This window comes from Eptatretus burgeri, chromosome 1 (genome assembly GCF_056783735.1).
Source record: "Eptatretus burgeri isolate ZD-2024b chromosome 1, Ebu_testis_v1, whole genome shotgun sequence".
NCBI classification, from domain to species: domain Eukaryota; kingdom Metazoa; phylum Chordata; class Myxini; order Myxiniformes; family Myxinidae; genus Eptatretus; species Eptatretus burgeri.
In genome coordinates, this window is record NC_140961.1 from 132,765,889 (window position 1) to 132,792,927 (window position 27,039).

Sequence of the window (27,039 nt, forward strand, 5' to 3'; positions counted from 1 at the left end):
CTTTTTATTAAACCCGTCAGCGAAGTGACGGGTACGTACGCATGCTTAATGTATGTGATTTACGTGTAAACGGCATGAGCCTTTGATCCCCCATGCTATTTTACCGGTAAAGTAACATAACCGGTAACAAGAAAACAAAACGCAAATGATGGCGGTCTGGGTACGAGTTCGGTAAGGATTCGGACAAGACCGACCGAAGCAGCACGTAATGTTAGCCGGTACCGGCAATGATGTCCCTTTCTTTACCGGTAAAATAATAGCGTTGGGTTAAACGATGCCGTTACCAGCGAAGCGACAGGTACGTACGCACGCCTAATGTATGTGATTTACGTGTAAACGGCATGAGCCTTCGATTCCCATGGTATTTTACCGGTAAAGTAACATAGCCGGTGCCGGCAATGTCCCTCTCTTTACCGGTAAAATAATAGCGTTGGGTTAAACGGTGGCGTTACCAGCGAAGCGACAGGTACATACGCATGCCTAGTGTATGTGATTTACGTGTAAACGGCATGAGCCTTCGATTCCCATGGTATTTTACCGGTAAAGTAACATAGCCGGTGCTGGCAATGTCCCTCTCTTTACCGGTAAAATAATAGCGTTGGGTTAAACGGTGGCGTTACCAGCGAAGCGACAGGTACATACGCATGCCTAGTGTATGTGATTTACGTGTAAACGGCATGAGCCTTCGATCCCCATGCTATTTTACCGGTAAAGTAACATAACCGGTAACAAGAAAACAAAATGCAAATGATGGCGGTCTGGGTCCAAGTTCGGTAAGGATTCAGATAAGACCGACCGAAGCAGCACGTAAAGTTAGCCGGTACCGGCAATGATGTCCCTTTATTTACCGGTAAAATAATAGCGTTGGTTAAACGATGCCGTTACCAGCGAAGCGACAGGTACGTACGCACGCCTAATGCATGTGGTTTACGTGTAAACGGCATGAGCCTTCGATCGCCATGCTATTTTACCGGTAAAGTAACATAGCCGGTAAAAAGAAAACAAAACGCAAACAATGGCGGTCTGGGTCCGAGTTTGGTAAGGATTCGGATGACACCGACCGAAGCAGCACGTAATGTTATTGTTAGCCGGTACCGGCAATGATGTCCCTCTTTAGCGGTAAAATAATAGTGTTGGGTTAAACGGTGCAGTTTCCAGCGAAGCGACAGGTACGTACGCATGCCTAATGTATGTGATTTACGTGTAAACGGCATGAGCCTTCGATTCCCATGGTATTTTACCGGTAAAGTAACATAACCGGTAACAAGAAAACAAAACACAAATGATGGTGGTCTGGGTACAAGTTCGGTAAGGATTCGGATAAGACCGACCGAAGCAGCACGTAATGTTAGCCGGTACCGCAATGATGTCCCTTTCTTTACCGGTAAAATAATAGCGTTGGGTTAAACGATGCCGTTACCAGCGAAGCGACAGGTACGTACGCACGCCTAATGTATGTGATTTACGTGTAAACGGCATGAGCCTTCGATTCCCATGGTATTTTACCGGTAAAGTAACATAGCCGGTGCCGGCAATGTCCCTCTCTTTAACGGTAAAATAATAGCGTTGGGTTAAACGGTGCCGTTACCAGTGAAGCGACAGGTACGTACGCATGCCTAGTGTATGTGATTTACGTGTAAACGGCATGAGCCTTTGATCCCCCATGCTATTTTACCGGTAAAGTAACATAACCGGTAACAAGAAAACAAAACGCAAATGATGGCGGTCTGGGTCCGAGTTCAGTAAGGATTCGGATGACACCGACCAAAGCAGCACGTAATGTTAGCCGGTACCGGCAATGATGTCCCTTTCTTTATCGGTAAAATAATAGCGTTGGGTTAAACAATGCCGTTACCAGCGAAGCGACAGGTATGTACGCACGCCTAATGCATGTGGTTTACGTGTGAACGGCATGAGCCTTCGATCCCCATGCTATTTTACCGGTAAAGTAACATAGCCGGTAAAAAGAAAACAAAACGCAAACAATGGCGGTCTGGGTCCGAGTTTGGTAAGGATTCGGATGACACCGACCGAAGCAGCACGTAATGTTATTGTTAGCCGGTACCGGCAATGATGTCCCTCTTTAGCGGTAAAATAATAGTGTTGGGTTAAACGGTGCAGTTTCCAGCGAAGCGACAGGTACGTACGCATGCCTAATGTATGTGATTTACGTGTAAACGGCATGAGCCTTCGATTCCCATGGTATTTTACCGGTAAAGTAACATAACCGGTAACAAGAAAACAAAACACAAATGATGGCGGTCTGGGTACGAGTTCGGTAAGGATTCGGATAAGACCGACCGAAGCAGCACGTAATGTTAGCCGGTACCGCAATGATGTCCCTTTCTTTACCGGTAAAATAATAGCGTTGGGTTAAACGATGCCGTTACCAGCGAAGCGACAGGTACGTACGCACGCCTAATGTATGTGATTTACGTGTAAACGGCATGAGCCTTCGATTCCCATGGTATTTTACCGGTAAAGTAACATAGCCGGTGCCGGCAATGTCCCTCTCTTTACCGGTAAAATAATAGCGTTGGGTTAAACGGTGCCGTTAGCAGTGAAGCGACAGGTACGTACGCATGCCGAGTGTATGTGATTTACGTGTAAACGGCATGAGCCTTTGATCCCCCATGCTATTTTACCGGTAAAGTAACATAACCGGTAACAAGAAAACAAAACGCAAATGATGGCGGTCTGGGTTCGAGTTCAGTAAGGATTCGGATGACACCGACCAAAGCAGCACGTAATGTTAGCCGGTACCGGCAATGATGTCCCTTTCTTTATCGGTAAAATAATAGCGTTGGGTTAAACAATGCCGTTACCAGCGAAGCGACAGGTATGTACGCACGCCTAATGCATGTGGTTTACGTGTGAACGGCATGAGCCTTCGATCCCCATGCTATTTTACCGGTAAAGTAACATAGCCGGTAAAAAGAAAACAAAACGCAAACAATGGCGGTCTGGGTCCGAGTTTGGTAAGGATTCGGATGACACCGACCGAAGCAGCACGTAATGTTATTGTTAGCCGGTACCGGCAATGATGTCCCTCTTTAGCGGTAAAATAATAGTGTTGGGTTAAACGGTGCAGTTTCCAGCGAAGCGACAGGTACGTACGCATGCCTAATGTATGTGATTTACGTGTAAACGGCATGAGCCTTCGATTCCCATGGTATTTTACCGGTAAAGTAACATAACCGGTAACAAGAAAACAAAACACAAATGATGGCGGTCTGGGTACGAGTTCGGTGAGGATATGGATGACACCGACCGAAACAGCACATAATGTTAGCCGGTACCAGCAATGATGTCCCTCTCTTTAGCGGTAAAATAATAGTGTTGGGTTAAACGGTGCCGTTTCCAGCGAAGCGATAGGTACGTACGCATGCCTAATGTATGTGATTTACGTGTAAACGGCATGAGCCTTCGATTCCCATGGTATTTTACCGGTAAAGTAACATAGCCGGTGCCGGCAATGTCCCTCTCTTTACCGGTAAAATAATAGCGTTGGGTTAAACGGTGGCGTTACCAGCGAAGCGACAGGTACATACGCATGCCTAGTGTATGTGATTTACGTGTAAACGGCATGAGCCTTCGATCCCCATGCTATTTTACCGGTAAAGTAACATAACCGGTAACAAGAAAACAAAATGCAAATGATGGCGGTCTGGGTCCGAGTTCGGTGAGGATTCGGATAAGACTGACTGAAGCAGCACGTAAGGTTAGCCGGTACCGGCAATGATGTCCCTTTCTTTACCGGTAAAATAATAGCGTTGGGTTAAACGATGCAGTTACCAGCGAAGCGACAGGTATGTACGCACGCCTAATGCATGTGGTTTACGTGTAAAGGGCATGAGCCTTCGATCCCCATGCTATTTTACCGGTAAAGTAACATAGCCGGTAAAAAGAAAACAAAACGCAAACAATGGCGGTCTGGGTCCGAGTTTGGTAAGGATTCGGATGACACCGACCGAAACAGCACGTAATGTTATTGTTAGCCGGTACCGGCAATGATGTCCCTCTCTTTATCGATAAAATAATAGTGTTGGGTTAACCGGTGCTGTTTCCAGCGAAGCACAGAGTCTGCGGAACCGGTTTTCTATCACAGTGCGAACAGACGACGTGCCGATGCTGTGACGGCTAACAATGAGCTGCTTCATCTTCCCAAGACAAGTTTAATCTCGATCACGACGATGAACGCCAAAAGATGGAATGAATACGACATGATCGTGTGGAAAATGTGGCGTGAAGGCTCGAATCGTGAGCGCGAAACTCGCGGATAGCGTCCTCAAAGCAACACGGTGCATCCACCGATTGCGTTTGGGTTCACTCATCGAATGTAAACATCGAGACAAATTCCTAATGTACACGTGACTCGAAACTCGGCAAAAGGAATGCAAGAGGACAAAACGAAGCACTGGTGCTGCACTCACCCTCCGGAACGCCGGTCACACCACTTTCGGCCATGACGACCGGAAATGCCTTTCGCGTGCGGTTTGCAAACACAAAACAATTCCGTTCTCAAAATACGATTATTATCGCAACCCTTTATATCCTTACTATGTGACGGGGAAAGAAAGGTTTGGCTGGAAAGTGAGAAAATGATTTGTGTAATAGCAGCACGACTAAACAACGTTCTCAACAATGAGGTCCGCTACACCGCTTATATCGGAAGATCTATTTTATGTTATTACTGGCGTGGATTGGTTCACCCTTCTCGCCTCGCCACACGTCGTCACAAAGATTGACGTCACAGATTTGACGTGTCATAATGATTTCCACCAATCATAATACAAACATTTCTTTTCCACGAATTTTATTTGTAATGTTTCTGGTACAGTATACTTATTTGAAATTTATTTGTGGTATAAAAAGGTCCAAGTGGTCTACATGGTCATGGGTCTAAGCTGTCTAATCTGTCTGAAGGGTGTAAGGAGTCTAAATGGTGTTACGGTCTTCTTGCTCCTCTGGGTCTTCAGGGTATTTTTGGGCCCTCAATGACGTTTGGGTCTTTTGGGTCCTCCCGGACTTTTGGGTCTTCTGAAATGGTTGATAAGGAACGGCTGGCTTGGCAAGCGCTAACTAGCTGTTTGGTAACTGAACACACCCAGCCCAGTGCTGTTCTCACCCTGTTGGCATTTTTGATGAAATCAAATTTTGTTTTTTTATTTATATTTTTTGTGTGCCTGAAAACACTTCCCGGCACCCACTGATGAACCTCTGAAAGTTTCACGAACATCCATTTGGCCATTTCTGAGAAAAATGGTGACAGACAGACAGACAGACAGACAAACAAACATCTCTCTTTTTGAGTAATAGCAGATCCTACCCGTCACTTCGCTGACGCGACCAATTAGTCCTGTTTTCCAAATTTGTAGAGTACCCCGAGGTTGGAGTTTTTAACTTAAAATATATGGCCGTACATGAGGAACAAAGCTAGAGACAGACACAGACAGAGAGACAGACAGAGAGCCAGAGACAATGGCGTTTATACCTATATATGGACAAACAAATGCAACCCGTCGCTTCGCTGTTGGAGATTGAGGAAGAGGGGAAAGCGAGGCCTCACCACACATTGCCGTACACTCCAGGAGGGGGAGGGAGCGAGGAGGATGGGGAGAGAAGGGGTTAGTCGGGAGGGGAAAGGGGTGTTCTGGACGTGCGTTCGATGGGGGGACTTGAGGGAAAGTGGAGGGGGTGGGGTAGGGGGAGGAGAATTTCCCCTTATGCCGGCATCGGTACAGGAATGAATGAAATTGGGGACATTAAAACAGCACGTTCAAGCGGGTCATACGAAACAATGCCAGAACACCGCCCAGAGACATCCGTGGAGGGGCTTTGGGAGGAGGTAAGGATGAGGGAAGGATAAGGGAAAGAAGGGCATTTTCCTTCCATCGTCGTAAAAGCTCCTGCACCAGTGTTCGTGTCTTTATTTAATTTCCACACATATGATAAGCTCCAGAATATTTTCAGCTGAGTAGGATTGTGGAATTGATCCGAGCAGCAGTTCCGACTGCGAAAATATATATTTTTAAGTTTTCATTTGTCTAATTCCCACATTCTTTGACACGCCTTTCTCTCCTCGACCTCCGGAGAGTTGTTTGGTGGTGGAGGGGATTTGGGAGTAGGATAGCATGAGGGGAAGGAGATAGAAGGAGATTGGGACCATCCCCTGTGCAGAGCGTTGGTGCTGCTTAAGCAGTCTCCTTAGCTATTGGGCACAACCCTGGACGGGTTGCCACTCCGACACAGGATACCAGCAAGCTGGCACTCATTTTGCCGACCTCAGAAGGATGACAGGCTGAGCCAACCCCACCTGGTATTAATTCAACAGCTGAGCGGGATTTGAACTCAGGTTCCAAAGACCGCCACCCTAACCATTAAGCCAATACCAGGCACGAGGGAAAGGGAAGGCAGCGTAAGGGCAGGATAGGCAGCTACCAGGGCGTTACCGGGGCGATAAAACACGCACAAACAGGAGCGTTTTCTTTTTAACCGCTGTGTTCTTTTGAAAAATTAAAACCCATGCTATGTACCTGGCAAAGACCTGCCTGCATGCAAGCCATGCACCGCACACACGGAGCTAACCCCAACTCTAACCCACCCATCCCCCACCCCATACAGGTTCCTCCAACCTCCTCGCAGTCCATGCCAACCGTGCACACACACCAGTGTTATAGTAATCTTTCACTAGCCCTACATCCGCTCTGCACAGTGGCGCGTCCCGTTTGCTTTGATGCCGCAGCACGTATGCTCCCCACACACATCAGCACATTGTTGGCGAGACGGCTGCATAACCTCCTCCACAGCGCCAAGCACCTGGGTGCAAGTTCGAGTTTGAGTTCAGATCGCGTGTGCGGGAAGCCCGCGCACCGCATACACGTAACGAATCATGCTGGCACACATACACCTCACGAAGAGTCATTTGTACCCATTTGTACCACGTCCGTGTGTGTTGTCTACGTACCTCTTCTTTTTCAGCAACTACCGACTATTAATTTATTGCAGCAAGTATTCGTATATTTGTATGAATATTTTGTCATGAAAGCAGATCACCCAAAATGGTAAAAAGAAAAACTGTGCACAACTGCCAAAAAACAAGGACCCCCTGTGGAACTGTATCGCCATGCATTGCAAAAGCATGTCAGAGAGCACGGTGTTGCGCTCAATGAAGTTACACTTTCTGCACATTCCTTAATCTTTTCCTCACTCAATATAATCTTCCAAACAGCGGAGAAAGTTAACTTTAGTGCTTTGCTTAAATCAATGAGATACAATGAGATATAAAAATCGCTAATTTGTTTAAATTTTCAGATTTCACTCCCCACTTTGACACTTATTTAGTCCACGAGATCCGATTCTCAAATCCGATATAATATTTTAATTATACACTGTTGCGGCTCTGCAAAGCCGGCACTCCCCTAAGGCAATGGCACCCAACATACAGCAGTCCCATTTGCTTTAATCCCATTTGCTATTCTTTCATCTGTTTTATTTTACTTCACACATGACCTCTTCACGCGTGCATGCACATCAGACCAGACAGGAATGAATACCGCAGCAGCCTCATAAGCATACGCATATCATATCCCCGTTCAAAATGCACGCCATTCACCAACAGATGACTCACCTCAGGTCCTCACCACACTCACCACGACGCTACCTACAACCCTCACAAAAATCACCACAACGCCTTATAAAAATCCCCACAGTAACCTACGCTCGACCTCAACACAATCACTACAAATGCTTCAGCCTCCTCACCACAACTGCTACCAACGCTTCAAGGGCCTTACTACAAACACCACGATGCTTTCCCCACCTCGCTACAACTGCCGCAACCACAGTTAGCTTCCCGGATGCTCACCACAATCCTTTGGGAGGCAGGGGAACAGAGGACATTGCGGGTTGGAGCACATTGGCACGTAAATCACAGGGAAAATATGTGCTGAGTCTCATTTAATGACCTCTGGGTAGCCCTGGTGCTCCGCTCAATAACAATGCTCAAATGGAGCCCAGGGCACATTAATGGTCGGAGAGCACTCCCTGAAACATGTGCCCCATAAAAAATTCAGAGCGCCGTTGCATGGCTGAACCTGAGAGCAAATTAAACCATTTTCGGCTCCGGAGTCTGGTGAGGCGGGGCTATTCCTAAGCGTGGCATCTGCGTGCCAATGAGGATGCTCAGAAACACTGATACGCCATTTTGATCTGATCTTTGGCTCCTACTTCACCCAGGTCAGGTCAGGTATGGGAGCATGCGCCGGAGCAGTGCGTTGCTGCATCCACTTTCCACCGGTACTCCAGGGGCCTCCGTTTGGTCATCCCCCAGGCAGATGCCTGGCCCATCCCCATCTCCTTGAGATGCTGATCAAACATGAGGCACACGCTTGGCCCATTGCCCTCCTCCACTCATGAGGTTCCCTCTCTGAGAGAATCTGATGAGCAGGATCAGCATTAGGAAAACGAGCCACATGTCCATACAGCCGCAATTGATGCTCACGGACTATGCAGGTAACTAATCTCATTTGAGGCTCTCTCAGCAACCACTTGTTGGACACAAATTCTGACCAGCGATTGCCAAAGATTCTCCGAAGAGATCTGGAACCAAAGGAATTAAGTCTCCGTCTCAGATCCCTGATCAGAGTCCAAATTTCACATCCATTGAGCAAGACTGGAAGCACCAAGGACCTGAAGACTCGGATTTTCGTCCTCGTGCACAGGTACCGACAGAGCCACACCCCATGATCCAGTGAATCCATGACTCCCAAGGCTCGACCCACACGTCTATTGACCTCTGGCTTTCAGACAGCAGAGACATGAATATCACTGCCAAGTGAAGTGAATCTCTCCATGACTTCAACATCCTAACCACAAACAAGTACAGACAAAATAGCAGCATCCATGATGTCATTAAAAGCCTGGATCTTAGTTTTGACCCAGGAAACCCCGTAATCCCAGCAGTTCTGACTCCTCATTCAGCACCTCGAAGGCCCCAAAAAGGATGTCCAGTCTCTGCAAAGATGACTGCATCATCTGTAACATCATGGTAAGAAATCTTGATATTCCCAAATGATGCACCGCAGCTTGATCTCTCCAACATCCTCCACATAATCCTGTCCATACAGGTGCTGAAAAGTGTTGGGGCCAGTCCACACCCCTGACGAACTCCAGTAACACCTTCAGTCACTGAACATTAGCGACACTGACTGAGCCAAGAGAGCAGCACAAGTCACTGAAACCGAGTCAAGCGAGCAGTTACCAAGTCATTGCCAGGGAGTTGCTGGGTTATCACCGGGTTATCAGTGCTTGGCTTTGGTTGCGTTCTGCAGCCAATGCTCACTTACATTTACAGATTCTCACACACACAACATTAAGCTATCCTCTCACACTTCTGTCTCTCCCTCTACTGTCTCGTGTGCTGTAGACGCAAGTCACTATAAGAGCAATTGGTGATACGCACTCTTGCACTCCTCCTCTTTTGCATCACAATTGCATCACATTTGCACCTCCCACTCATGCACCATAGACACCCCCAGTTTTCTTCCCTCCTTCCCCCTCCTCAGTCACTGGGAAGCATAGCTCCGTTGGCCGCGCCAGATATTGAACGAGGCCGAAAACCCCTCAACAGCCTCTCCTCTTTCTGAACTCTAATTTCCTTGGGTGTGTGTCTGATGGCACCTGTAATATTCACATAAGATAATGTATACGTTATTTTTCAGTTTAGCTGTCCAGTGTCTTCTTTCTTGTAGATGACTGCATATATTTTGCCGCACCCCTTGAATCCTTGCCATCCCTGCAATACATTTTATTGAATAAAACCTTGTATTTTTATTGCTACACATACTTTTCCTTGCCCGTATAAATAAATTGCTTATGTTATAAATGTGCCCAGCCCATTTCATCTTTTCCTTCATTGGTTTAGCGTGGTCCGCGAGTTAGTTAGCCAGGAAGTTCTGCCCCACTAATTTACTCTTGTAAGCCAGTGCACACTCACTGTATCACTCGGCAGTAATCCGGGTGTGCGCTGGGGACATGACACCCCAATTGGTTCGGCTGTCCACAGTTAAGGTATCACGCGAAGTAGTGTAACCCTGCCAGGATTGGCAGTGCCAATCGGCATTCATGGTTGCCTAGCAACCTTCCGGTGCACGGAGTTATCTGTGCCCAGCGGCCTCAGGACTGGGCGTTTGGGAGGGACCAGAGTGCTTCCCCTCGTGGCGAGCCTCAAACTCCATGTCTGGAACAATACTTTAATTAGTCCGTGAGAGTAGATCGTGTTTCCAAATTGAATAGGCTGAACAAAATCACGAATTAAGACCCCGGCAAGCTAACAGAGGGCTGACCAAAGATGACGCTTGCTAAAGGATAATTAAATATGGCCGTTAATTATCTTCAAAAGGGCTGGTTAAATTAACCCAAACACCCAATTTTCACTCATGCACTTCCTTGACGTTCCCTTAGTATGCATGCAATGTTTCAGGCTGCTCGGTTTTATAGTTTTGTAGTTATGGAGGAGCACACACTGACTGACACACTAACCCACGGACACACACACACAGACATTTATTAGTGAAGAAGATAGACCAACAGGGGTGCCCGGCATTGCCGGGTCCCTCCTCCCGCCCCTTCTCATCACTCCTCCCTACCTCCTCCCACCCACCTCTCCCTCTGGACTCCCGCTACACCCCGCCCCTGTCTCCTCCCATCCCCTTCCCTCCAGACTCTCACCTCCCCCCCCCACCCCTCTGAGATGGGTCCCAGGCCCAGTGGTATTCAAAGTTTAAAGAACTAGTCTTGCTGGTGAAGGCCCTGTGTCGATCTGTTGGTGGACAGGTAGAACAATGGATGAAATCAACAGAATGTTGATCGAGTTATACTAACCAATGTGTGAAGCAAGTAGAAGCTGACATTTCATGCACTAACCCTTCATTGGAGCAAAACAGGGATTTTGAGCATCTGTCTGTCAGATTAGGAGGACCCACCCAATTTCCTCAATGTAAGACCTGGCAGGTCGAATGGTGATGAATGAAAGACACGTCTCAAACAAAATGAAGGAGAACAAAATTAAGGAATTATTTAGGTGTTTTACCTTTTTACAATTGGGTTTTCCTTTCCAGCTCAAAACCAAGAACATTTTCAAATTTCCTATGCAGACAATGTTTGAATGGAGTAAGCCAGCAATGCACAAGAGTAGCAGACAATGGAATGGACATGGACAGACATTTCACAATATTTCAGACAATTGAGAATCTTTTGCTTTAACGATTTAACAATCAAAAAAGAACATATTAAAAACATTGTGCACATGTCGTGGACATCACGACAACACATAGAGGATACCAGAGCCCAGCAGAGGTGGCCCGGTCACGACAACACATAGAAGACACCTATAGCCCAGCAGAGGTGGTCACGACAACACATCGAGGACACCAGAGCCCAGCAGAGGTGGCCCGGTCATGACAACACATAGAGGACACCAGGGCCCAGCAGAGGTGGCCTGGTCATGACAACACATAGAGGACACCAGGGCCCAGCAGAGGTGGCCCGATCATGACAACCCACAAAGAACACCAGAGACCAGCAGAGGCAGCCCGGTCACAACCCATAAAGGACACCAGAGCCCAGCAGAGATGTGGTCACGACAACCCATAGAGGACACCAGAGCCCAGCAAAGGTGGCCCGATCATGATAACCCATCAAGGACACCAGAGCCCAGTAGAGGTGCAGTCATGACAACACATAGAGGACACCAGAGCCTAACAGAGGTGGCTTGGTCATGACAATGCAGAGAGGACATCAGAGCCCAGCAGAGGTGGCCCGGTCATGACAACCCATCGGGGTTACCAGAGTCCAGCAGAGGTAGCCTGATATTGGATAACACTCCAATTGCCAGCTCTGGCCTGACACCTCCTTATGTCTGGGAATGTGATGAAAATGTGAATGTTTTGATTTATAATAAAGCATCTGATAGGTTAAACAAGTCATTTTGTGTGGAATTGGACAGAAGGAAACAGAAACAAGGACTTGTGATGTCCTCAACTCATGCAGGCCATGAGTTTGGAGATTAAACCCAAGAAAGTCAAACAATCTAAATTCTAAATGAACGTTGGTTGGGGCCAAACACGGCTATCAGATCAGTTATTTCACTTTATGTAGAGCATCTTGTAATGCTTCTTATTTTTAGTATGCAGCACATGGCTGCGAGTAACATCATTGACTACGGAGTACCGCTGATGCAAGTGCCCCCTTTAGTTTAGAGCAGGAATTTGGACTTGGGCCATGATGCTGGCGATAGGACGTCTACTCTTCAAGAATGACACCATTGGATCTTTAACACCCACCAACTAATGCTGGTGGACATGACGCCGAATTTAACTAACGTCCATCCGAGGGCCGGCAAACACATTGGTGAATCACCCTGCCTGTGAAACACCAGAATGGGGGTTTATACCCGAGTCAGGATTTGAAACCAGGATAGACAGCCCAGAGGTGAGGATGCATACCTCTGGGCCATCCTTTCTGCCACAGGGAATGTTTTGTTTTTTAGGAGGGAAGTTCAAGAGAAGCAGAAATATGTCGAATTTTGAGAATTTGTGAAATCCCATCATTGACTCAAGCTTCTCCACCCGTGCCATGATCAGAACTTTCTCCACCTGTGCTTCAAGATGGTCTCCATATCTCAATGAAGGAATTCCTCGCACGCCAGCGAAGTGGAACTCCCGAAATGCAGACAAGTTGGTTGCCCATCTGTGCAAGATTTCCAACATTTTTATGTGGCTGCTTTCTCTGCTTTATTTTGCATCGCAAGGGTGGAGTGGTCAGCACCAGGTGGTGACCATTGAGGACCTGAAAACCGTATAAACTTATTACTGTGTTGTGCTTTGGTGTTTTCTGTAACTTAACATACTGATACAGTGCCTCTAGAAAGTCCACACCCACTTTCAAAATGTTCACCTTTGGTTGCCTTATAACCTGGAATTAAATGTCATTAAATAAGACTTTTCCCACTTTTATTTCCACATCGTAACCCACAACTTCCAAGTGTAAAACAAATTCTACAAATTTCAGTAGATTAATAAAAAATACAAAACTAGAATATCCTGGTTGGATAAGTGTCCACCCCCCTCTTATAGTAGCAATTGTAAATTAGCTCAGGTGTAACCAATCACCTTCAAAGTCGCATACCAAGTAAATTAGCCTCCAACTTTGATAAATCGTGGTGATTCTGATTATTTCAGAAGAAAATCAGCTGTTCCTGTAGGTTTCCTCTGCTGGGTAGTGCATTTCACAGCCAAGACTCAACCATGAGCACCAAGGAGCTTTCTAAAGACCTCCGGGATAAAGTTGTGGAAAGGCACAGATCAAGGGGTGGTTATAAAAATATTTCAAAGGCCTTGAATATCCCATGGAGCACAGTGAAGATAATCATTAAGAATTGGAATGCGGGTGGTACCACCAAGACCCTGCCTACATCAGGCCGTCTCTCCAAACTGGATGACCAAGCAAGGAGGAGACTGATCAGAGGCCACCAAGAGGCAAATGGCAACTTTGAAAGAGCTACAGGCCCTTATGGCAAAGACTGGTTACTGTGTGCATGTGACAACAATATCCCAAGCACTCCACAAGTCTGACCTGTATGGTAGGGTGGCAAGAAGGAAGCCATTACTCAAAAAAGCCCACCTTGAATCCTGTTTGAGGTATGCCACAAACACTCCGGATATTCTGAAGCCATGTGGCAAACCGTTTTGTCGTCTGACGAAACCAAGATGGAACTTTTTGGAATAAATGCAAAATGTTACATTGGGCACAAACCCAACACAGCACATCGCCCAAAGACCACCATCCCTACTGTGAAGCATGGTGGTGGCAGCATCATGTTATGGAAATGTTTCTCATCAGCAGGGACTGGGTCACTTGTCAGGATAGAAGGAAAAATGGATGGAGCAAAATAGAGAAAAATCAGAGAGGAAAACCTGCTGCCCTCTGCAAGAAAGCTGAAATTGGGACGTAAGTTCACCTTTCAGCATGACAACAACCCAAAGCACACATCCAAAGCTACACTGGAGTGGCTGAGGAACAAAAAGATAAATGTCCTTGAGTGACCCAATCAGAGCCCTGTCCTAAATCCAATCGAAAATTGGTGGCTTGACTTGAAGATTGCTGTCCATCAACGCTTCCCACATAACGTGACTGAGCTTGAACAGTTTTGTACATAAGAATGGGCAAATATTGCCCAATCAAGGTGTGCAAAGTTAGTAGAGACCTATCCCAACAGACTCACAGCTGTAATTGCTGTCAAAGATGCTTCCACCAAGTATTAACTCAGGGGGGTGGACACTTATCCAACCATGATATTCTACAGGATGGCCATAAAGTCTGGAAACAGATAATATTGTCATTCTGTTGGATGATAATTTCCCAAACTGGATTGGACGACGTGGCCCTGTGGAGTGAGCTGTATGCTCGCCAGATCTGAAACCCCATGATTACTTCTTCTGGGGTGTGCTGAAGGTGCAGGTTTATTCAGTGAAGATCAGACATGAATCATCTGAGGCAACGCATCACGGATGCATGTGCAGGGATTGATGGAAATGCTGCGTTAATGCTCCGCGTTCATTGTAATTTTGCACAGCACATTGAACTGTGCATTTCTCATGAGGGACAACACATTGAACATGTCATGTAATGTGATTGAACATATCATGTGTTGTAATGTAATGTCAATAAACCATTTAAAATGTATATTCGCCAATGTTTCCAGACTTTATGGCCACCCTGTAGTTTTGCATTTTAAATTAAGTTTCTGAAATTTGTAGATTTTGTTTTTCACTTGGAAGTTGTGGGGAATGATGTGTAAATCCATCCAATTGGGACCATACTCTGGGCAGAGCGTTGGTGCTGCCGAAGCAGTCTCCTTGGTTATTGGTACAATCCTGGACGGGTCTCCACTCCAACACAGGAAACCAACAAGCTGGCACTCACTTTGTGCCGACCACAGAAGGATGACAGGCAGAGTGAACCCACCTGCTATTAATTCAACAGAAAATGGGATTTGAACTCAGGATCCTAAGATCCCAAGCCCACCACTCTAACCATTAAGCCAACACCAGGCTTATGTGTAAATAAAGGTGGAAAAAGTCTGATTTAATGCAATTTAATTCCACGCTATAAGGTAACAAAAGGTGAAAAATTTGAAAGGGGGTGTAGACTTTCTATAGGCAATGTATATCTACAACCGCGTACATCATGAGGTGACAATGCCCAACACTCCTTTTGTGTACATGATGAGCCGTATATAGGATAAGCCGTATACATGATGTGTCCATGACGTACATCATGAGCTGTGCAAACTGCATACATAATGAGTTGACCCTGTTCCAGATTCTTTTAGTGGACATGATGAACCGTGTGCACGGTGTGTCCATAATGTACATCATGAGGTGACCCTGCTCCAAACTCCTTTCTCTTCCATTCATCTCTTCAGTGCCATTTCATTTTTAACTTGCAGATAATCTGGTTCCACCTGGCTGTTGTAAGATAATTCGTTCTCAATAGAGTGTGGAATATTTTGGGAGTTTGCTCGGAATGTCCTTTGACAGCATAATAGTCACCAACTGTTAAGACTGCTAAGATCTAGATAGATATGATATGATTATATATGTAATCACTAATCATACAGAAATCCATATCTAGACTCATATTTGTGGATGCAATGACTTGTATGCAACGCAGCAATCCATATCAACACTCATCGATGATGACGCGTTGATTTATGGCCAATAGCTATGTGAAACCCCACGAGCAGAGACGTGTATGACATTTAGATATCTTGAGTTAGATGCTGCACGTCGAGTTTTCCAAAATTGGGCACTTGCAAAATGCCAGATCCAGAAATGATGTCATTTAATCTGTGAATACATGTCCATGCACATTTGAAATACAGTTTATTTATAAATCCAAGATATCTGAAATGTGAATTACAGTTCCCTCCGGTGGTTGCCTGGAATGGTGTAAAATTGCAATTTTACACCATTCTTGGAATTGCAGGACCTCTGGGTAAAAACATTTAAGGGTGAAGATTCCATTGTGGCCATGGATTTTTTTTTTTTTTTGTGTGTTGGCCATTATTGAATACTTTTATCTTCATGTCTTCAAATCATTTTGAATGCGACAATGCAAAATTGTTTTGGAAATGACATCTTGGGGCTAACGGTGCATTGGATAGTTTAGTTATTTCCCATAGTAAATGTAATGGAGTAAGCGTGAGGTAATTTAATCGTGATGTTATGTATGCATCGCTTCATGTAGAGAAAGATGTCCACCCTCCCCAGTGTGTGTGTGTGTGTGTGTGTGTGTGTGTGTGTGTGTGTGTGTGTGTGTGTGTGTGTGTGTGTGTGTGTGTGTAAACTGCCATCTGTTGAAACCTCTTTTTAATGTTCTTACCTTTGTAATCAGTCATTTGTGTGTTTTTTTGGGGGGAAACACTAGGCACGGGCACAGGTTTGGGTAGGAAAGGCCATATTCAATATCAAACGAGATGGAGAAGTGGGGTTCATGTGTGACAAGTCGGTGGGAGGTCCCCTGACCCATCAAACGGAGCCTCCGAGTCAATAGCAGCCGAGAGGGGACGGGCTAAGGGTGAGTGGGGGTGAACATTATAAAAGTGGGTGGAGAGAGATGCAGAAAGAGCAGATGCTGGAGGAACCTCGCTGTGTCTTAAACGCGTCGCTGCACTCTTCACCATGCCCCATCCAACCAGCCACGGCCACTCCCCTCTCCTCGCAAGGCTAACGGCTCCCTCCTACAGCAAGGATATTGGCTAAAATCTGCTCCTCATCAAGGTCCAGCAGTGTCCTTCTGGGCATCACCAGGTATTTTCTGTCTTGTCCGTCTGTCACTTGTCTCTCTCGTGTGGTATGACTGCGCCTGATAAGAACGTAGACAAGTAAGGAATCTACAATTCGTTCACCGGTTCGTTGGGTGCCTTACGGTAGAAGGTTAAGGGACCGGATGTGCTTAATTTTTTTGCTACTGATTGTTATTTGCTTCATTGTATTCTGGACCCCATGTATTTAACTGGTTGTGATCACTATTGCAAATTGCACATCCATTGAAGAACAATTTGGATACGTGCCATCAATGGCCATAACACGACCACGTCATCTGTCTCGTTCGTTCATTCTTAATTATAGATCAGGTGCATGACACTGATTAGCATGATGTATTTCATGGCTCAGGTGTCCCACCAGCACGAGATTGTGGTGATAGACACGTGATCCAGCCCGGGGCAACAGAATTTAGCTGGTCACTTTGACGCGGTTCGCGGGGATTCGCACAAGATGACTGGGACAACCTGATAGCTTCAAATCAGATAGATATATACATATACATAAATACATATATATATATATATATATATATATATATATATATATATTGTTACGGCTGTGGAAATTTGCAAACCACCATTCAGGGCCCGTAGGTGAGATATCTCTAAGTACATGTGTAGTTAGCCCCAAACCCGTTGTATAGAGGGATTTTATGTGATTCAACCAGGCTGCGACGCTTTGAGATAGCCGTTTTTCTGTTCTATCTTTATTTTGAACCAACCACGTCTCAACCGCCATCACACAACAACCACCACGCCAGCCATCATCAACAACTGCAACCACGCTCCAACCCTCGGACAACAACAACAACAACGCCAACAGCCACGGCCTTTACCTTCACAACTCAATCCCACATCATCGCATCACCGCCATTCCCAAACGGCACCATAACCATCAAACCACCACCGAAAACCCTCCACCACCTTCACCTCTCTCCTTCTACGGCCATTCCCGCACCACCTGTGAACACTGAGCGTCGGACTGTCTCGGGCCCGTTCGGCAATTGGTGCCGTACGTACCGAGCCGCGAGCGCAAATAGCGGCCTTTCCGAGGGAGAATTCGGATCAGGAACGCTACACGCCCACTTTTACTCCGTTCAATTAGCAAGCGCGGGGCGGCTTGGCCCCGCCTCCAGGCGCGTCTGAGTGAAATCGATATATGCAAATTCTAGGATCAGGGGAGATTCACGCCCCGTTTCCTCCGACCAATGGGCGAGTGTGGCTCCGCCCCCGAGGTCATTCTGATCCGGATATTTGCGTATTGTTTTCTCCTGCCGGCCTATAAAACGGCGAGCGCAAGGCGAATCGTGGCAGAGTGAGTCAGTTTTGGTTGGAGAGCAGAGTCGAGTCGGGTGGCAAAGTGATCGGTGTGGCAGGAAGAGTCGAGTCGGGTGGCGAAGTGATCGGTGTGGCAGGAAGAGTCGAGTCGGGTGGCGAAGTCATCGGAGTGTCATCGAGTTGGGTTCTGGAGTCGGCTGAGAAGAGTTGTGGGAAGAGGCCAAGGAGCTCGGGTCCGAGGCGAGAAGGACGGCGGTCGGCGACGAGGTCACGGTGTGGGATCGCTCGTCGCGGTGTGGGATCGCTCGTCGTGGGACCCAAGCCAGCCAGCCATTCTCCCTCCCCCAGGGCATCAACAATTCCCCCTTTCCCCCGCGCTGAGATAGTGCAACAAGGGGGCCCCGTTCCCACCCCACTCCAAACATAGTGCCAACGAAACCCGCCAAGGAGCACGGGGTCGGGGCACAGCCACGCGGCTCGTCCCTCAACGCGTCACGAGGACGCGGGTAGGACCCCCTCCCCCCCCGGTCTCGCAGGCCTGGCCACTCCTTCAGGTCACGTGCACATATTGGGCTGCAGGCCCGTCTGCCCCCTTGTCTATGAGGGTGGCTTCTTTCCTTTGCTTTTGAGTAAATGTGTGTTGGTGCCGTCTGTAAAGTAGAACTGTATAAGTGTTGCCGTGTGTGCGCGTAGTCGGTAGTAACTCTGCGTCGTTGTTGCTTTTGTTTTGGTTGCTATATGTGCATTTTGACTGGTTGGCTGTATATATATGTGCTTTCCGTGTGCCGGGAAATAAATGTGCTTTGTGTGAACTGTTTTCCCGTTTCGCTTCGTCTTTTCTTTATTGACCCTCCATCCTGCTTCACGTAAAGGGTTCGTAGTGGGCTTAAGACACCCGGTAATTAATCGGAACCGTCGAGGCCGACGATAACACCGCTCGGTTATCACTGTAGCACGGAACGGACCGCTTAAGCGGTTCGTGTCCGGAGTTGGCCTGTGGCGTGGTACGATCACCCGGTTGACCATCTGCGCAGGTAATTAGGTCAATCGAATTTGGCGAGCAAACCTATCCTGCGCGGGTGGGCAATTGGCACGGTCGTGGTGGGGTTAAACCCCCACCGGTGACTTGCTCCCGGCATTGTTCCGAGAGGGTCACGACTGAATTGTCCGTCCGGTGGGCGACGCGGTCGCGATTTGAGTGACGTGGCCGTCCGCATGCCAGCGGGCGCGAATTCGCAACAATATATATTGTCCATTGGGACCATACTCTGTACAGAGCGTTGGTGCTGCCGAAGCAGTCTCCTTGGCAATTGGGCACAATCCTGGACAGGTCGCCACTCTGACGCAGGATACTTGAATGACTCGGTCATCCCAGCAAGCTGGTACTCATTTTGCCGACCTCGGAAGGATGGCAGGCTGAGTCAACCCCCTGGTGAATTAATTCAGCGGGCAACGAGGCTTGAACTCAGGACCCTCGGATCCCAAGCCGCCACCCTAACCACTGAGCCAACACCAGGCTACAATATATATATATATATATATATATATATATATATATATATATATATATATATATATATATATATATATATATATATATATATATATATATATATATATATATATATATATATATATATATATAGATATACATATATATATATATATATATATATATATATATATATATATATATATATATATATATATATATATATATATATATATATATATATATATATATATATACATATACAACCCGTCGCTTTGCTCACGGCGGTGTGAATGAGAGGGGGATGGAGAAAGAGAAAGGGAGAGGGGGAAGGGGAAGGGGAGGCAGGAAGGATGGCGGGAAGGGAGGGGTGTGAGAGGAGGGAGGGGAACCGAGGAGTGGGTGAAGAAGGGGAAGCTAGGAAGGGGAGAAGAGCAAGGAAGGGGGGTGGAGGTGGGGAGAGCAACGCTTCACGAAACGTTGCTATACACTGCGGGAGGGAGGGGTGAGAGAGAGAGTAACAGACAGAGAGAGACAGTGAGAGAGCAACAGAGGTGTGGGAGGAGAGTGCTGCATTTTATTCAGAGGGGGGAGTGAGGAGGGGACAGACAGAGAGTTGGGTGGGGTGGTGGGGGGAGGAAAAAAAAAAGAGGTGATGGGTGGAGGTGGAGTCAGCAAAGAGAGTGGTATGTTATGCTTAATGACCAAACACAAAAAATATATATCTCATGTCAAAACAACGGTACACACGATGACACAACAGACTTTGTAATGTTAACCACAGGCGCATCTGCAAAAACTTTGATATCCCAGTTCTAGAAAATTTGTGGGAACATTAACCAAAAGTAATCACTCAAAACATGGAAGTACCACTCACGTACGATCTAATGATCCTATCGAGCATGAACATTGAAAACAAAGCGTTGCGACCAGATATCATACTTAAGTACAAAAAAAAGAGAAGGCATTGCTAAGTGAGGTATCAATACTCGTGATTTTGGACTAAACAATGCAGAAATCAAGAAAATGACCAAGTACTAAGACCTCAAGAATGAAGTGAAAAGATCCTGGAAACTGAAGAATGCCAAAGTTGTACCACTGATAGCTGGAGCTACAGGAATGATGACAGAGAACCTCACAGAGATATTAAAAACCATCCCTGGGAATATTACTACAAATGAACTACAGTTGGAAGCTGTCCAGGGCTCAGTAACGATCCTGAAGAGAGCCCTCGACACAAAACTTTGAGAACAGAAAACTTCACAGCTTGGTCCATGAATCGTGACCCCTTACCGAAATGAAGGTGGATACTTTGAGTGCACCTTGGGAGGACTCCATTCCACACCCTGAAACTCACATATGAAGATAACAATCAACAACAACACACACACACACACACACACACACACACACACACACACACACACACACACACACACACACACACACACACACACATCGATGCCAAATGCCATTGTGGTAATACAGTTTATGTACATACACAGACGTGCAAATGTACACACAAATCAAGTCAATAAAAACGACAAACACAAATATTTACCTTGAAACAGCGTTGTTTGAAGGAGGATTTAAAGTGGGTAATTAGCGAAATTAAATTTTAAAATGTACCAATCCACAGAACACAAAATGTCGATCTGTACTTTATGCCTTCACAGCAAGAACAAAGATGGCGAACACCTGGTCGGATGGACCTTATTGATTTTTTAACATGTATCGATGTCGAAGTGAGAAGTGGATAACAAATGGAGATTGCACAAAGTGATCCTTGCACATTCTCAGTGGATGAGACACCTCCCAAGTCATTCACGGCACCGCGGGACCCAACAAAGACGGAAACGTACGTCTAATTACTCTCATCGATGTGAGATTGAAAAAACAACGAAGCAGCTTGGTGAGCACTCACCAAGTTGCTTAAGTATTTAAGGAAGCACTCAAACGAAACGGTCAAGATGAAACGGCTTCCTTTGTACGCAATTGGCAATCACCGACCCGTTATATTAGACACACACCTCCTGGAGATGCCCGAAATGTTACATATGTCAAAATTGAACAAATTAACACTTTTCTAGGAGTCAGAACTGCTTGTAAGTTCGATTCTGGAGCTTAAATTTTGTAATTCTTTTTAGTTTAAGAGATACTTGTGGCGAACACATATGCGGAAATGAAATAAAACAATAAACGCTGACGTCTCCAGGCGTTTATAAGCGTTGCAATGTACCCAGCGATTCGTAGCTTTGATGAACAGCAACTTCCAAGTTGTGGCCTGTTCCATGTCAAGGTGAGGTTTAGCAGGTCAAAAAACATGGCGGCTTCAGACTCCAGCGAGGTTACCCACGAAACGACTTCAGACCCCAGACAGCGAGGTGACTGAGGATCGCTTGATGAAGGATATAATTAAACAAGGCCATTAATTATCTTCAAAAAGGGTCTTTTTATTAACCCAAACACCCAATTTTCACTCGTGAACTTCCTTAGAATTTTCTTAGTATGCATGCAAAGTATCAGGCTGCTAGGTTTTATGGTTTTGTAGCTATGGAGGACACACACACACACACACACACACACACACACACACACACACACACACACACACACACACACACACACACACACACACACACACACACACACACACACACACACACCCTTTTATCAATATATATGTATATGATATATATAATAAAAATCCGATGAAAATTTTTTAATTTTTTAACAATAACTGATTGGATGTGTGTGGGGAAGGTTAATAAGAGTGTGTGGATGCTGTATAATGGTTTAAAATGTGTTTAAATATATCTAAATAATTAAATAATTATGTGGTTTCTACTTCGGGGATTTTCACCTATCGCGGGTGGGTCTGCAACGCATTAACCGTCATATATATATATATATATATATATATATATATATATATATATATATATATATATATATATATATATATATATATATATATATATATATATATATATATATATATATATATTTTGTAACTGGGCATAGTGGCGTGCACCTGTAATCTGGCTACTCGGAGGCTTGGGTTGGAGGATCGCTTGAGGACGGGGGCTCTGCACTGGGCAGGGTGTAGAGCAACCCGGAATCATGGCGAAACCCAAATCCTGATCCCTGTGTCATAAGAGGCGAGCAGGGTTGCGTCAGGAAGGGCATCCGGCATAAAACCTGTGCCAAATCAGTATGCGGATCATAACGGATGATTTCGCTGTGGCGACCCCTAACGGGAGCAGCCGAAAGATGAACAACAAACATATATATATATATATATATATATATATATATATATAGTATAGCAGCATAGCAAACCTGTTGTGCATTTTGTGATACGAGCACCAAGTTTGGCACAAATGTACATTAATATGTTGCGAACATTTTCAGATATTGGGCCACTTGAAATTCTCTCTTTATGTCCGCCATATTGGATTTCAAAATGGCCACCACTTGAAATCTACATTTGCTATTTTCTTTGGACGTAATGCAGCTATTGACTTGATTCTGGTGTCTAAATGTATGTTTTTGGGGGCAAGGAATCCAATGGTACCATTTTCAACTTAATATTATCTATCACAGTCTGTTATATAATTTTATTTGGAAATTATCTTGGCAAATATTGGATTCAACACAATACTTTGAAAAGAATGTCTTAGTTCTGTAAATGTCTTAGGTATAATACTGACATGCTACATGGTCTAGTATTTGAGGCTCGGTGTACTGGTGTCTGAGGCTAGGTATATACTGGTACTGAAGATACGTGTACATAAACAGTGTCATGTTAACAAGTTCAGCATTGCCACAAGTACATGTATGTTGTTGACTCATCATCATGTGCAGTCCCCTTCACACACACAGAGGGCTGTGCACTGAAGGGCAGCCTTTTTGCACTTGCAGCGCCTCACACACCCTTTCTTGCACTTGCAAGAAACCAGCTCAATGCAGCTGTGAGCTGCCTCCATTAGCCTGGTCCAGTAGGGTGCGTACTGTCCCTCTCCAGTCCTTGACCAACCCCAGTTGGTTGGTGGAGGGAGCTCTGGTGCTGGCAGCAGTATCTGACCCCACACATGTCCACCTTGATACACTGCCCTCTTGACATGTTCCTCCAGAGCTGCCTTCGTTGGAGGGATGAGCTGCACATTGTTCTTCCTTGCAAAGAGTTTCCTCCTGGCCTTGTCAATGTCTGTGCATTTGCTGGTTCGATCATATAACAGGATCACGAACCTCTCGATGATGCGCATTGCATCATCTGGTATGTCACGAGGTGCAGAGGACAGCAGCAGCAGCGGCTCAGTGAGTTCTGGCAGTACCGTCCAGACTGCCCACGCAGTCTTCTTGCCATGTCTATGAAAACTAGACATAGTGTCGCATCCAGTTAGAGCGTGGAACATTGGCAGTGCTCGAGCCTTCTCTCATCCCAATCCAGCTGCTATTTCGTGTGCTGCTAAGTATCGTAAACTCTGGCCTGTTCCAAATGCCAGCCACAGTTTGTCTTCTGGTTGCAACTCCTGTGCCAGGGACACTGCCAGGACCACAACATCGGTGTCTACAGTCCGGATGAGTATTGCATGGTGTCCATGCTGGACTGCGTGAGATGCATGCAGCAACATCCGACTGTCAGCTTCTTCATGGTTACATGGGGAAAGTGAGGTCAGATCTGGCAGTCGTGGCTTGCTGAGCACTGCCTCTCCATCAGTAATGACGAGTTGCTTGTCCTCCTGGTAAAACCATTCCATGAGAGCTTCTGAGAGGAACCTGAACAGCTCGGTCTTGTTGCTGTCCACTCGTAGGAAGTACTGCCAGTTTCCTGATATGGCTGCAGCAGCCAACACCCGTCTCCGCACACCTTGTCCCCGCTTTGCACGTGTACTACCTTTCAGTGAATCAGCAAGGTAAGTATCCCAGACCAGATCCAGGCGTGACACTGTTTGCAGCTTCGTGGACATATATGGGATGAAGACCTGTTATGCATACTCTTCAAAGGTCTTTGATGCAGCCGGCTTCAGCATCTGGACGATGGCTGCTCCATCAAGCACAATACAGGTCGTGACAGGAGTCTCTGTCTTTGTGTCGGAGACTTCTTCCAAGCATGTGAGGAGATCACTCTTGGTACCAGTGCAGAGGCTTCCACCATCAGACAATGCAGGAGGACATGCCTGATTCTCGTGACAAAAGAACTCCTCAAAGTTTCCATCCCTCGTCTGGCAGCAAATGTACAGGCGTGCGAAGAGTTCACGGTCATTCTTGATGGAGGCGAGCTGTTGATGACCTATGCTCTGGCTTCTTGGAGTGGAAGTGCTGAACACCTTCAGCTTGTTACGAGGAATGGGTGCGTCCACTGCCTTTGTTCTGTCCAACAGACACTCTCTGGTGAAAGCCTCGAACTGCTCTTGACCAATCCTCTTGGCATTCATCACGGTCTCCACAGCAGCAGGATCTGCGATCTCCTTTGTGTCCAGTTTGACTACATCCTGACTCTCCTCCTCGAATGGGTTGCCCATCTCCTCTATGACACCGACGAGAGAGCGAACATCTTTCACAAATGAGGCCTGTACACTTGGCGTCTGATCATGATGACGTGTGTCTGCTGTTTGCCGTCTCCAGTGTTGGTTCCCATCCTGGAATTATTCGATCACCCTGGCAACTTCTGGTCCCGCAACCATCCAGCGACGTAGGGCACTAGGGTTGTCAGTGAGCCCAACTGCTCCACCGTCTCCTTTGATGCAGGCATTATTCTGCTCATGTGCCTGGTCAATCGGGATTGAAGAGAATACCCTCTGTGTTTTCTGAACGGTGAAGTGGCTTTCCCTGAATTTCCTGGCTACATCTGGGTGTTTGATGGTGAGTTTGGCCATATCCTTCAGGTGCACTGGTATCCTCCTAGCATAGTGGGTGTGATCCAGTGCATGGAACCAGGGGACCAGCTCTGTCAGAGCATCGAGGTACATCATTAACAATCCCTGCCCGAGAGAACGCACATACACTAGAACCAACAGTTCTAGTTCTAGCACGGTTGCCCAGTAGTGAAACTGGGGGATGTCTTCTCCTCTCTGGCAACACCAGTCTTCAAACTCCGGAAGGTCCTCTGCATCCCTGGTTTCTCCCAGACAGTAGTGGTTGTAGGCACGGTGTTGCAGGATGTACAGTGCTGCTGCAGTCACTTGATGTGAATTTATATTTTAGACTGCCAGTATATATGAGCTTGTCTGAGTTGTCACTAGTGATTTAGTGTCGTTTTTTTTTATTTTATTTATATTTACAGAACTAAGACATTCTTTTCAAAGTATTGTGTTGAATCCAATATTTGCCTAGATAATTTCCAAATAAAATTATATAACAGACTGTGATAGATAATATTAAGTTGAAAATGGTACCATTGGATTCCTTGCCCCCAAAACATACATTAAGATACCAGAATCAAGTCAATAGCTGCATTACGTCCAGAGATAATAGCAAATGTACATTTCAAGTGGCGGCCATTTTGAAATCCAATATGGCGGACATAAAGAGAGAATTTCAAGTGGCCCAATATCTGAAAATGTTCGCAACATATTCATGTACATTTGCGCCAAATTTGGTGCTTGTATCACAAAATGCACAATTCTTTTGAATATTTGGGCTAAGCTGCCCCACTACTATATATATATGTTTATACATATACACATTGTGTTAACACTGTCAGTCTGTTCCATCTTGAAACATGGAAATGCTCCTCGGAGAGAAAAAAATAAATAAAGTAAACGTTGCTTCAAATTAATTCAAACCCATTGGGAAAATTAGAATGTTTTTTTCAATACGACAAAAAATTTAACCCATTCGGTGTATCAGCAACAGATCATTGCCTCCCTCGCTTCCAATTTTTTTCCTTGCTGTTAGGAAATCTATAACCTCCACTTTTGAGCTTTTTCAAGCAGTGCAAGAAAAAAAGGCTTCCTATTTTTCCATTAAAAAAAAAATATCGTGGCATTTTCACCATGGGCTTCTACTTGTCTCCCTCAATAAAAAAACAACTGTGTATTTGTGTATTTGTGTACAGTATTTGTCTGTCCCCCTTCAAAAGGAGGATTTAAGTAGGGTTTTAAAAGCCAATATTCCATCAAGAATGACCGTGAACTGTGTGTTCACTACAGTCTATTCTACAGGATTAAAAAAACTCGAAAAACATTTTTCATGAAAGAGTAATTCCGTCTCTTCTGTTGAAAATGTAAACGGTGACTTGCAACTGGGCATCAACGGCAGTGTGCAAAACTTTTTTTTAAAATAACAATAAATACAAGGCACAGGGAGGTGAAATTCACTGCACATGATGTGCAACATGCAGAGAGTAAAACAAGTGTTAATTTATAAATGT

General features: G+C 45.7%; 1 protein-coding gene across 5 annotated transcripts in view; it reads right to left on the reverse strand.

Annotated features, from left to right (window-relative positions):
* Nucleotides 1–27,039, reverse strand: part of NUBP1 (NUBP iron-sulfur cluster assembly factor 1, cytosolic) — a 122,683-nt gene that overhangs the window by 81,812 nt on the left and 13,832 nt on the right. Inside the window, exon 1 of one of the 5 annotated variants that reach the window (XM_085898689.1) lies at nucleotides 4,434–4,548. The exons of the other annotated variants lie outside the window; for them this stretch is intronic. Coding sequence (XP_085754815.1) covers nucleotides 4,434–4,467 — 34 coding nt within the window. The 5' untranslated portion in view covers nucleotides 4,468–4,548. Of the gene's footprint in view, nucleotides 1–4,433; nucleotides 4,549–27,039 lie in introns of those variants that run through there. 5 annotated transcript variants of the gene reach the window in all.